Raw genomic sequence first — 11,766 nt, forward strand, 5'->3', positions numbered from 1 at the left:
TCCCCATCCCCAAACTTCCCACCCCCCCCCACCACCACCCCGTCCGCCCCCCCCACACCGTGAATGGAAGCGGTTCCCGGAATCCAAATTTCCCTCCGCTAAAACTTTTTTTTTTTTTTTTTTTTCCCCGCTGATAACAAGTCAGGTACCTCTCACCCCCCAGCGAGGATGCAAAAAGAAAAAAAAAAAAAAAACAAACCAACCAAAAAAACTTCAGCAGCGGCAAACAAAACAAAACCAAAAAGGAGAAGGAGCGATTTGCGGATTTCCAGCAATTCCACGCGAACGCAACTTTTAAAGCCGAAAAGCTGGAAACGTTCGCCCGGGCTCTCGGGATTTTGGGAATGCTTTTTTTTTTTTTTTTTTTCCTAAGGGTTTTCTTTGTTAAAGATTAAGGACCGAAAGCTACCGCGGTTCCCAGGCAGCGGGGGAAACGGCCACTTTTCATCTATTAAAAGCGAAGGTGTGAATAAACACTTTTAAAGATCCCTGACACTTGCTTGGACCGAAAGAGTAAAAGGCAAGTTGTCAGCAGAGGAACTTTCTTTCCCAACCAGCTCTCGGACGGCGGCAGGCAAATTAGGCAAGAAAACGTCTTTCCAGGGCTTTTCTCCTTCCCCAAATCCCAGTTCACCCGACTACAGCTGATTTTTTTTTTTTCTCAAAATTCCAATTTAGGAGGTAGTTAGAAGAAAAGGAAAAAAAAAAAAAGGGGGGGGATCGCACCCAAAATAGAAACAATACACATGGCAGTGAATGCTGGTAACCTCCAATTCAAATTAAAGTCACTTTCTTTCTAAAAGAGTGGGGGGGAGTTTGCCCACTGCACTGTACCTTTTGGGACAAAATATATTAAAAAAAAAAAAAAAAAAAAAAAAGGAGGTGAGTAAAAAAACAGATAAAAGAAGAAAAAAAAAAAGTTGTGCTTACTCCCAGCCAGAACTTATCTTCTGAAAGTGAAGCGGTATATCATCACTAACACAGCAAAATGCTCAGAGACATGCACACATTCAAATATTTCAAGCACTGGTGATTTTTAAAAAGACATTGGTAGGACTAGAGCTACAAAACCAACAAATACAGAGGCTCGGACATATTCACTTACATGCCTGCATGTCATTAATGTATAGAAAGCTCGCCTCTTCCCTGAGAGCTCCGGGATGAGGAGTAAAAGAATCAAGAAAATAGCAATATACACAGGTTTTAAGCCTACAAGTACAACTGATAAATCCTCCCGCTGCAGGACACCGCTTTGTGCCCCTACTCCAAAAAGGAGGAAAAAAAAAGAAAAAAAAAAAAAAAAAGAAACTTTTTTCGCAGCGTCTCTGTCAGCCACGTTTCAATATTATTTCACATTTGAAATCCATTTTTTTTTAATCATACGTACCCTTTGCGCCATCGGCCTGCTTGCTCCCTTCCTACTTCAACTTCTAATATATCCTCTTTAAGGCCAGTGTGAAATGAAAGAAACACGAAGTTCCCCCCCCCTCACCCCCAAAAAAAGGCAAAAATCCCTTAGCGTCTCCAGCAATGGAAGCAATCGAGTAAAATCTTCGGCTTGCTGGATCTCAGCGAAGCGATACGGTAACTCAGCATTAAAAAAGGAGAAAAAAAATTAGAAGAAAAAAAAAAAAACCAACTCTCCCTCCTTCCTTCCTTCTTTTTTCTTTCTTTCTTCCCTCTCTCCCTGTCTCTCTCTCTTACTCTCCCCCTCTCGTTTCCAAGACAGCAGCGGGGCGAAAGCAAATATCCTTTCCCCAAATCAGTTTTTTTTTTTCTCTCTCTTTTTTTTTTTTTTTTTTTAAAGTGCCCCTCAAACCCAACTACCAAGTCTCATGGCTTTTTGCCACTCCGGCTGTCAATCACAGGCGAGGTTGTCAAGGTGGTGAATGACTGATGATGATCCGCTGCGTGTGCTCCCACCGCGCAGGACACCGCGAATGTTAATTTTCGAGTGCGCTCACCCAAAAAAAAAAAAAAAAAAAAAAAGAGGAAAAAAAGAAAAAAAAATTTTTTAGAAAAAAAGAAAAAAAATTTAAATCGAGGGAGGAGGAGAAGGAGGGGGAAAAATTAAAAATTAAAAAGGCTCTCTAACGCGCCGGCTCTCCTTTTATTATGGTTATTATGATGATGATGATGATGATGGGGGGCTTTTTTTTTTTTCGCTCCTCCTCGGATCGCTCCTAATTCCTCGCCGGCGCCGGCTCGCTCTGCCCCTGCGCGGCCGCCGGGCGAGGCTGGCGGAGGCGGGCCGGGCGCGGGTGCCGTGCGGGGCGGGCGCGGGAGGAAGGGCAGCGGGGCGGGATGGGGGGAGGCGGGGGGGGGAGGCGCTGCTGCCGCCGCCGCCGCCGCCGCCGCCGCCGCCGCCGCGGTCCGAGCGCTGCCGTCCGTCCGTCCGTCCGTCCGTCCGTCCGCCGCCGCCGCCGCCGCCGCTCCGCCCGAGCGCAGCGCCGCGCCGGGCTGGAGCAGACTGCGGGAACCCGGAAGTAGTGGTGGCCATAACAGGTCGCGTCTTACACAATGCGCTGGGCGGCAGCAACTCCGCCACCGGCGCAGGGGGGCGCGCCGCCCGCCCCGCGCCCGCGCAGCGCCGCGGCTCGGACACGCCGCCCCCTCCCGGCCCTGCCCTCCGCGCCCCCCCCGGCACCGCTCCCCGCCTCACGGCGGCCGCGGGGGCGCTCCCGCCGCCTTTGTCTGGCGGCGCCGCCGCCCCGCGCAGCGCCCGCGCAGCGCCCCGGGGTCGCGCCGCCGCCCGGCCCTCGCTCCGCCGCCCGCCTCGCCGGGCGCGCCCCCCCGCGCACCCCCCGCCCCGGCGGCTCCCCCCGCGGCCGCCGGCCGAGTGAGCTCACCCGGCCCCCGGCCGCCGCCGCCGCGCCGCCGCCGACCAATCAGCGCCGCGCCGCCCCGCGCCGCGCCCCCATTGGTCCGGGCGGGAAGCGGGGCTCGGACCGGCGCGCGGGGCGGGGGGCGCCCCCGGGCCCGGCCCGGCCGGCCCCGGCCTTGCCTTATCCCCATCCTTACCCCCACCCTTATCCCCATCCTCGTCCCCATCCCCATCCCTATCCCGCCGTCCCGCGCGGGGCGATCCCCCCCGCCGGTGCCTCCATCCGCCGAGCCGGGGGTCCGCTCCGTTGCGTTCAAAAGCATAGCCATCCCTCCGCGCAGCCCCGCCGGTCCCCGCCGGGCTGGCCGCGGAGAACTCGCCGTGCCCCTACCTGCGGGCCGAGCCCCGAGCGGGGACGGCTGCCCCGACACTAGCGCATCCTCCTCCCGGGAAGGGAGACGGAGAGCCCCCGGTACAGCGGTCCCGGAGACGGAGAGCCCCCGGTACAGCGGTCCCGGAGACGGAGAGCCCCCGGTACAGCGGTCCCGGCTGAGCTGCTGGGCACAACCGGGGAGTGACAGGGGCGTCCCTCTGCTAAATCCCCCGGGGCGCAGGGCACGCTGCTCCGCTGCTGCCGGACCCCCGCCGCCGCGTCTCAAACTTCGGGGAAATCCCTTTCCATCCCTCCCCCCCGCTCCTTTCCCGTCCCCTTTCCGCTAGGACCGGCTTTTTATCCCGGCGAGAGAAACCCAGAGCTCCCAGGTAAGAGCCGTTTTCAGGCACTGACCCCTCACACCCAGCCCAGCCCCGCGCGTGGGGCTCATTTCCGTGGATTTCCCCGGGGAAAAGCGCTCGGTAACGATTCCCCGCCGCAGCGCTCCCTTCTTCCAGGGGGTGGCTGTCACCCAGCTCCCGGGGATGCTTTTCCTCCTCTTCCCATCCTCTTTTCCTCCCCTCAACTCCCACCATGAAAAAAAAGAAAGCAAAAAAAAAAAAAAAAAAACCACCCCCAAAAGACCCTTTTTCAGCGTCTCCACTAGGCCTTTATGAGCTTAATTCAGCGCAACTCAGCCCGAAACACTTTTACAATGTAATTACAGCCCTACAAATTGTTTGCCCAAACCTCATCCTGGATAAGGATTTTACAATTAGCAAACAGTTATTACTCTTAGGGCTCGCTGTGAGCAACTGCTCAGCTCGCCTCTCCGCCTGGGAGAGGCCGGCCAGAAAAAAAAAGAAAAAAAAAAGAAAAAAAAAAGAAAGAAAACTGAAAAAAAAAAAAGAAAAAGGGGGTTAATCCGGACAGCAATTAATCATCTATTAAACGGGAAAAAGTAAACGGCCAACTCCGCGCTATCCCGGTAAAGTCCTGCCGCAGCGGATGCGCGGATGCGGACCCGCGCAGCATCTCACCCAGCCGCCTTTTTAGGAAAGCAACTCTGTTTGGGTCTTTTTGGTTTGTTGGATTTTTGGGGTTTTTTTAAATTCCCTTTCCTCCAAAAACTTGCTGGTTTGCGGGAATCTATTGAAGCTTACCCATCGCCGGGTGGAAAGGGTGAGGGGCGGGGGGAAATACGCAGAGGGGAAAAACAATGAGGGAAGAGCGAGGGGGTCTGGTGGGTGCGGCGGGCCGGCCTCGCTGCGGAGCGCGGAGCGCTGCGCGCCCCTACGCGCTGCTGCGCGGCTCCCCCGGACCGCGGCTGGGCCTTTGGCGAAGGGATCCGCCGAGCTGAGGCAAAAAAAAGGCGTCTGGGGAGCGAGGAAGCCTCCTCCACAAGGTGGAATCTGGGTCCATTTGCTTATCGGATAATAAATGAGGCTTTTAATCAGGCTGAATTTCCCAGCTTAAGGAAAGAATTAGTCATACCTAGGAACAATCAAATGGTTTCTAGCTGGCTTCCCTGCCGCCTTCCTAGCAGGGTTTATTTTTTTTTTTTTTTTTGGGGAGGGGACGGGGGTAGAATTAGCATCCAAGTGTGCTCTCTTTCACCATTAATACTGAAATTTGAAAACCGAAATAGGAGCAAGCAGAAGAGCGAAACAAACAAGAAACCGCAGAAGAAAGCATTGGAAAGGCGGCCGGGAGATAATCCAGGAATGCTTCAGATAAGGAAAGGAGGGGGGCTATACTTGCGGAGATACCCGAAAAAGTCAGAGCCTGATGGAAGGGCTGAAAGAGGGACGGGGGGTGAGGGGGAAACCCGCACTTGTTTCGAGCCCATTAAAGGTCACAGCGGGCTGGGGGGTGGGGTGCGGATGGCGACAATTTAAGAACGAGGGGCTTGAAGCGCGCAGATGAAGCGCAGCATTTGGGGAGGGGGTTTGTTTACCGGCTGCCGAGGCAGAAAACAAAAGAGAAGCGGGACCGTCCGCGGAGTCAGCCCGGGGTCAGCCGGGGCTGCCCTGCGCCCACCGCCGGCGCTCCCGGGCCCCGGGAGCCGCGGCCGCCCCGGGAGCGCCGGGACCGGGACCGGGAGCATCCCGCTGCTCCCCCGCGGCCGGGCCTGCCGCTCGCAGAACTTACGGAGGGGTTTGATTCATTCAACGGAGGGGCTTCGTGAAATATTTCCTAATAAAATTTACGGTTGTCTTCAAAGTTTCCAACAGCGCTATCTTTTTTTTTTTTTTTTTTTTTTTTTTCCCCCTCTTAAATAAAATTAACTGGGAAATGAGTTACCGGCCGGGATTTTCGAGACTTCAACGGTGACAGCAGTGCCGGCGGCGGGAGTGAAGGCACCCGCACACAAAAGGAGTCTTTCAGGGACAAAAGTTGCGGCGGCTGCCAGGTTTTCCCCGCGGTGGCACCTCGGGGTAGCCCGGGCAAGGCAGCGCGGAGCCGACCTGAGCCTTGCCCTTCCTATTTCACATTATAAACCCAGCGTCACAGCCTAAAATCCGTAGAGTAACCCCTGAGCCGGTAACACCATGGCGTTGGGCTTGCTGAAGGGTTTTTTCGTACCCGATTTGGGTTCTACAAGTTCATTTGGGTTAATTTGGAAACGCTGCTCCGCGCCGGGGTTGGCGACGATCCCTGACTTTAGCCCATTCGCCCTCCGGCACTCCTGTACTCCCTGCCTATGCCAAACCCTCTTTCTTTTCTGTCGATATTCCTGTGCTTCTCGTTGAATGAAATAATAATAACAATAAAAGAAATTGCTGGGTAAAACTGTGGCTGCTTAATTAGAAAAAAAAAAAAAAAAAAAAAAAGAAAAAAAAAAGAAAAGAAAAGAGAAAAAAAAGGAAAAAAAAAGAGAAAAGCCGCTGGGCTGCTCTGCATCCCAAGGATTGAGCTGTTGTGCCGTCTACTGGGAGACGGGAAAACTACAGCCAGAAACGCTTCCAATTTTTCTGCGAGGGAAAAGTCCAGTTTTCGGCAATTTGGAGGGATCGGAGACGCCCAAGTCCTCAGCAGAAGAATAGCGACCCGAGACAGAAAAGTCGTAAAGACACTTATTTTTTCCTTAGACTTGTATAATTGCATAAAAAAACTCCACTCTTAAGTGTTTAGGATTTTACTGACTGCAGACCGCGGAGCAATGACATGGTACAAAGCTGGTTTGAGTTTACCCGTGAGAGGCAGTCGGACATTAGCTAAATATGTAGGAAAGAAGAATTTCATTACAAAAAAAAAAAAAAGTAAAATATTTGCGAATAGTTTAAAAACATTTCCCCCCGCGACCAGCCGGTTGCGGGCAGAGGGAGATCCCAATTGGGACAGCTGCCACCCCGATGATGCTCTCGGAGGGCAGCGAGGGCAATCACTTTGATGCCAGTCCTTGGTGGAGCAGCGGGAGGGGATTTACGCCCAGCGTTAGTCTCGGCTTAGAGGAAGCAATGACGTTGCTGTTCTAAGTTCCCCAGCCTTTGCCCGTGCCCGAGCCGCGGGTGCTCCTAGGCAGATTCAGCCTAGCTGGGTAATTCTCCTCTCCCCTCTCCCTCTCCGCTCCCGTGGCGCATGGAATGCCCTCCTCAAAAATACAAAGCGCAAGAAGACATTAAAAAAAAAGAGGGAAGAAAAACTTTTAGTTTTCTTTTTCTTTTTTTTTTTTTTTTTTTTTTGGTTAAAAAACCCAAACCCCAAACTTCTAACTTGACTTTTACGAGGCGAGAGGCGCAGAAGGGCTGGGAAATGCAAAATCCCTGTCGTATTTACAGGCAGTGTCAGCAGCCGACTGGACACGCAGATAACAATCTAGTGGTCTGTGTGAACTGCAAGGAATGTTTTAAAGCAAAGATCTCTAAGCGCCTATTCTCAGTCCACACATTTGCCCGCACGTAGCCTGCAAAGTCGGAGACACCCACGTAGCCGAACAATAGTGGGGATTTCTTTTAATAGGTTAAATGAAGGTATAAGCAAATCCCCCTGCCACTTGTGGCACAGCAGCTCCGAGTGCTCTTCGCCTTCAGAGCCACTTGCCAGAGTTCAACAGAGGGTGACATTAGCCTAAAATATTCGATACTTTTTCTTTTATTCTGGAGTTTTCCCACTTCTTCTGGGCTAAACTCAGCTCCCAGTTCATCTCTGCGGGTAAATTGCTGTCTTTGAAGGAAACAATAATCTGCCTGATCTTTTTTGTTTTATTTTATTTTAATCAAGAACGTATTACGGATACTTTCCTCAGTGTACATAAAGCAGAAATTAAATGATTGCGTGTCCCTGGTGTAAGAAGTCGAAGGACATCTTCTACAAAGTTGAACGAAGTATTTCACCCTTTCAAACGAGGCTGAAAAAACTTGCAACATCGCACAAGAAGCAAATTAGCAAGTAACAAAATAAAACCTCAATTCGAAGCGACGCAGAATTGAATATTTGCGCCTGACAGCACCTTGGCTGAACTAAAGCAAAGCGGAGTTTTGTCGGAGCTTTTCCATTTTGATGTTTCCCTCCAAACTAAATTTCACTCTTGCTCCGTTCCTATCACCTAAGCGCATCCGCGGCTCGGTTAATGAGCCCGTTCATGAGCTCGGCGTGCCGCTGGCAGGGATGGGCACCCACCGGAGCGGGGGTCCGGGGCTGTGCAGCCCGGTGGCAAGGCAGGGAACCCCGGGGCTCTCCGCAGCCTCGCAGCTCTCCGAGGGCACTTCCCGCAAACGATCCCATCGAGGGAAAATCGGATGCGAATCGATGACGCTTTGTAAATTAGAAAAATAAAGGAAAACAAGAAGAAAAGCGCTGTGCCCGGCAGCGCCCTGCGGGTTCCCGGGATCCCCAGCCCGGGCTGCGAGAGGATGGGGAGGCAGGGGAGCGTGTCAGGATCCCTGAAATCCCCTTCCCGAGAATTCCGGCTGCCCTCCGTTCCCCCAGGACAGCTCCGAGCGCTGCTATCTGCATCAGGGGGTGTATTATCGCAGCCTTTTGCATAATTGCATATTGACTTTACTAAATGGATCTGCGGAGCTATTTAAACATCCCTCTCTTCCACCCGCAAACAATTCTCTCGGCAAGAAAGGGAAAAAAAATGCGGGAGTGTGGGGAGCTGCAAAAGAGCTTCCAATTGCTTTTGCTCCTTAATTTTGTGGCGTTTCTTCGGGCACAAGTGGCTCGACTCTAAGTAGTTTGGATCCAGTTTGGTGCACAGGAGCGCAGGGAAGCAGAGGGGATGTGCACAGCGTGGGTGACAGCAGGATGGACAGCTGTCCTTCACTTTTGGGGTCTGAGAGGTGGGTGTGTGGATAGATGTCTCTTTGAACTCCCGTGGACATTTCTGGCCAGAGAGGATGGCTGTGAAAAAAAGCCTCTGTGGGTGTGTGCATGCACAAGGAAGGACTGCTCGAAGGACAGCTTTAGGAAAAGCCCTCCTTGTTAACCATTTTTAAAAGCCCCCTTAGGGCAGGGGAAACTCAAACGTGGCACTCCCCTTTCCCTACACCTCCCCACTCCCAGCAGTGCCCCACGAGCCATATCAGCTCCAAAACAGAAAGCTGGAAACAACAATCTGCCCGATCTTTTTAGTTTTATTTTATTTTAATCAAGAACGCATTACGGATACTTTCCTCGGTGTACATAAAGCAGAAATTAAACGATTGCGTGTCCCTGGTGTAAGAAGTGGAAGGACATCTTCTACAAAGTTGAACGAAGTATTTCACCCTGGCAAAAAAGGCCTCCAAGAATAGGTGTGCTCATGCCACTGTCACCCCTCTCCATCCTGCAGAGGCAGCTGCAGGAGCTTTGCAGGGGGAGGCGGCCTCCTCCCCCAGCGAGGCTGGGTCCCCAGGGCAGCAGCTGCCAGAAGCAGGCAGGGAAGGGGGAAAAAGCGAAGGAGAGAAGGAGGAGAATCGGGGAGGGAGGCAGTGAAAGCTGCACTTTCCTCCAAGCACAGCAAGCATCCCCCCGGAGGGGCCCCAGAGCCAGGAGCTGCCTCCCGAGCCCGGGGCCTCCCACAAGGCAGCAGCAGCATCTCCTCCTCCACAGCCCTGCAGCCTCTCCTCCTGCCTTGGCCCCTGAATTCTCCCTGCTGGCCTTGCAGGTCTGCAGGGAGGGCACAGAGATGCACAGGGACTGGGCCAGGCCCAGGCACCAGATTCAGACCAGAAACTCCAATGCTCTGGGGGTTCTGAGCATCCTTCCTCGTGACATGATGGCAACAGTCGCTTTCTGTGGCTTGGTTTGTATGAAAGGTCTGCTGGGATGTGCAGCTCTCAAGAGGAAACTGCAGTCAGAATAATCCACCAAGATTTATTAAGAGAATGTTTGCTTCCAGCTTACCACTTTAGGGCACTATTTTTACCTTGAGGATGCTAGTTTTGCTTGAAAAGTTGTTATTACACTTTGAAAAAATGCTTTCCTGCTCTTATCCCCAACTTAGTTGTGGGAAGAAGACATGAAATCAGATAGACATCCAGACTTTGGAAAGGAAGTTCTTTTTACACGGAACCAAAGAAACATCTTGTAGAATTATCAACTCATCTCTCCTGCAATGCTATTTCCTTGCATTTATCAGAATTTAGATCAATTGAGTCCTATATTCTGTCTCTTCTCTCAACACAACGACGACCACAGTCCACTGCAAATTTGGCACCTAATTTCTGCAAGAGATATAAACTGTCTTCAGTGAATGTGGACATTAAGTCCCACTCTAGGAACTGCCCATCAGCCAACCCTTATTGCAAGTCACTGGGATTAAGTTCCTAAATCACATTTTGAGAAGAGCTGCATCTGAAGGCAGATATGCATCACAGCACATGATCATCACAGACATGACCAAAGCAGCTCTGAATCCCACTGTGGTGGAGCTAATTAAAGCATGTCAGAAGGCTCTACCCACACAAGCAGCTCCCTGGGGATTTTGGGGACACTGAATTCTTTGCCTCATCCCTCTTCTTGCCTCAAAACATTACTTTTATGGCTGTGCAGATGCAAACATGATCAGAACAGAGTCAAGTTTATGAGGTACCATGCAGATGCACTAGGCTGTCTACCACTTCAGTCTCCTTCTCCATTTCTAACATCCCTTTCAGTTTGATCTTCCTCAAGCGCATCCCCGGAAACGGGACCACTCCCCCAAATCATATGTGGCAGCTCGTGGTTTAGGGGGTGCCACCACAGCAGCTGAACATCTTATGAGCATGTGTGCCTGCCAGGAAATCCTCATTCCATGACAGAGCACTTGAAACACAGAAAGTTTTCAAGGGCCTCAACCAAAAAAACGTGATGGTGCAAGAAGCAAAGGCGAGATGCTTTGCCTCTTGGGCTTCTGCTGGAAGACAAGCTGTTCCCACCCCTCTCTTCATTAACTCATAAACTTTTTTAAACTCAGAAGCTTTGGACCTTACCCAGATCTCTCCCCCAGCACAGAATATCTTGCTTTAAATTATTTTCCCAATATCATCCAAAATCATATTTTTCCTTTTATGTTTCCAAATTGAAGTTTATTATAGTTGTCCACATTGCTGATCAGTTGTAGCCCTTTCTATTATTTTCCTGTCCTTGCCACTATTTGAAGCACTTCTTACTTGGATCCCCTTCAAATTCTACTACTGTACTGATCACCTTGTTTTTGTACCAAGCCCATTGTGCCTTGACAAACTTGAAGACACACCAAATCCAGTTTTTCCTCTACTCTTTTCCATACACAGTTTGCCTCTCTGCTGATGAAGAGTGCCTTGCTGGGTTTAGCCAGTGCCAGCCACATTGTCCTTACCATTAGTGTTACATTTCTAGTTATTCTTGCTTCTTCCCAAACTCTTTGAAGTCGTGTAGAGACAATTTGATCCATTAGTACACCCAGCCTTGCAGTAATTCTAGCTTCTGCTTCAGCTTCTCTATTAGAAGCACATGTTGGGTCTGTAACTTGGGGCAAAGCTCCACCTTTCCAAAACTTCCCCACACAGTTCAAATTCTGCTCTGCCTCACTGAACTCCAAGGACTGGTGGCTTTCTGCCTGGGGTTTCCATACCTGGGAATGCCACCTCCTCCTTCTCCTCCTCCTCCTGCTCCTCCTCCTCCTTCTTCTTCTCCTTCTTCTCCTCCTCCTCCTCCTCCTTCTTCTTCTCCTCCTCCTCCTTCTTCTTCTCCTCCTCCTTCTTCTTCTCCCCCTCATCCTCCTCCTCCTCCCTACTGGCATGACAAACTTGTGAGCAATATAATTTCTGAGCATCTCCACACTAGACTTTTGCAGCACTTGCCTGTATTTGCAGTTCCCTTCACAGGTTTTTTTTTTTTTCAGAAGAGCTGCAATTATCCCAAATATTTCCTTACTGGCGTCATGTAGGCTGAGCTCCATCAGCAGCACTTCACTAGATGTCTTTGTGTCACCTTCACTGTCCTTCTTGGGTCAGGAGGTAGGTAACCACCTCATTTCTTCTTCTGACCTTTGGGATGTGAGGCCAGGAATCCTCTGAGGGACCACTAGAAAGAATCCCTTGCCTTCTTGACTCAGGTGACTCCTCCCAGAGCTATGTGCCACACAGGAATCTCCAAAAGTGGCAGCGTTTTGCACCAA

At 51.3% G+C, this 11,766-nt stretch overlaps 1 protein-coding gene and 1 long non-coding RNA gene across 6 annotated transcripts in view; one reads left to right on the forward strand and one right to left on the reverse strand.

Moving 5' to 3' along the window:
- Positions 1–1,970, reverse strand: part of MEIS1 (Meis homeobox 1) — a 107,048-nt gene extending 105,078 nt beyond the window's left edge. For 2 of the 5 annotated variants that reach the window (XM_077781843.2, XM_077781844.2), the window contains exon 1: positions 1,388–1,722. In XM_077781843.2, coding sequence (XP_077637969.1) covers positions 1,388–1,399 — 12 coding nt within the window. In that variant the 5' untranslated portion in view covers positions 1,400–1,722. Of the gene's footprint in view, positions 1–1,105; positions 1,267–1,387; positions 1,723–1,827 lie in introns of those variants that run through there. The other 3 variants (XM_077781841.2, XM_085576114.1, XM_077781842.2) reach the window with 2 other exon arrangements.
- A 989-nt stretch (positions 1,971–2,959) lies between these two features.
- On the forward strand, positions 2,960–5,988 carry LOC144246029 (uncharacterized). The gene is made up of 2 exons (XR_013339635.2): positions 2,960–3,586; positions 4,846–5,988. It is a non-coding gene; the product is annotated as an uncharacterized LOC144246029 (long non-coding RNA).
- Positions 5,989–11,766: the final 5,778 nt, after the last annotated feature.

This window comes from Lonchura striata, chromosome 3 (genome assembly GCF_050655825.1).
Source record: "Lonchura striata isolate lonStrDom1 chromosome 3, ASM5065582v1, whole genome shotgun sequence".
Classification (NCBI taxonomy): domain Eukaryota; kingdom Metazoa; phylum Chordata; class Aves; order Passeriformes; family Estrildidae; genus Lonchura; species Lonchura striata.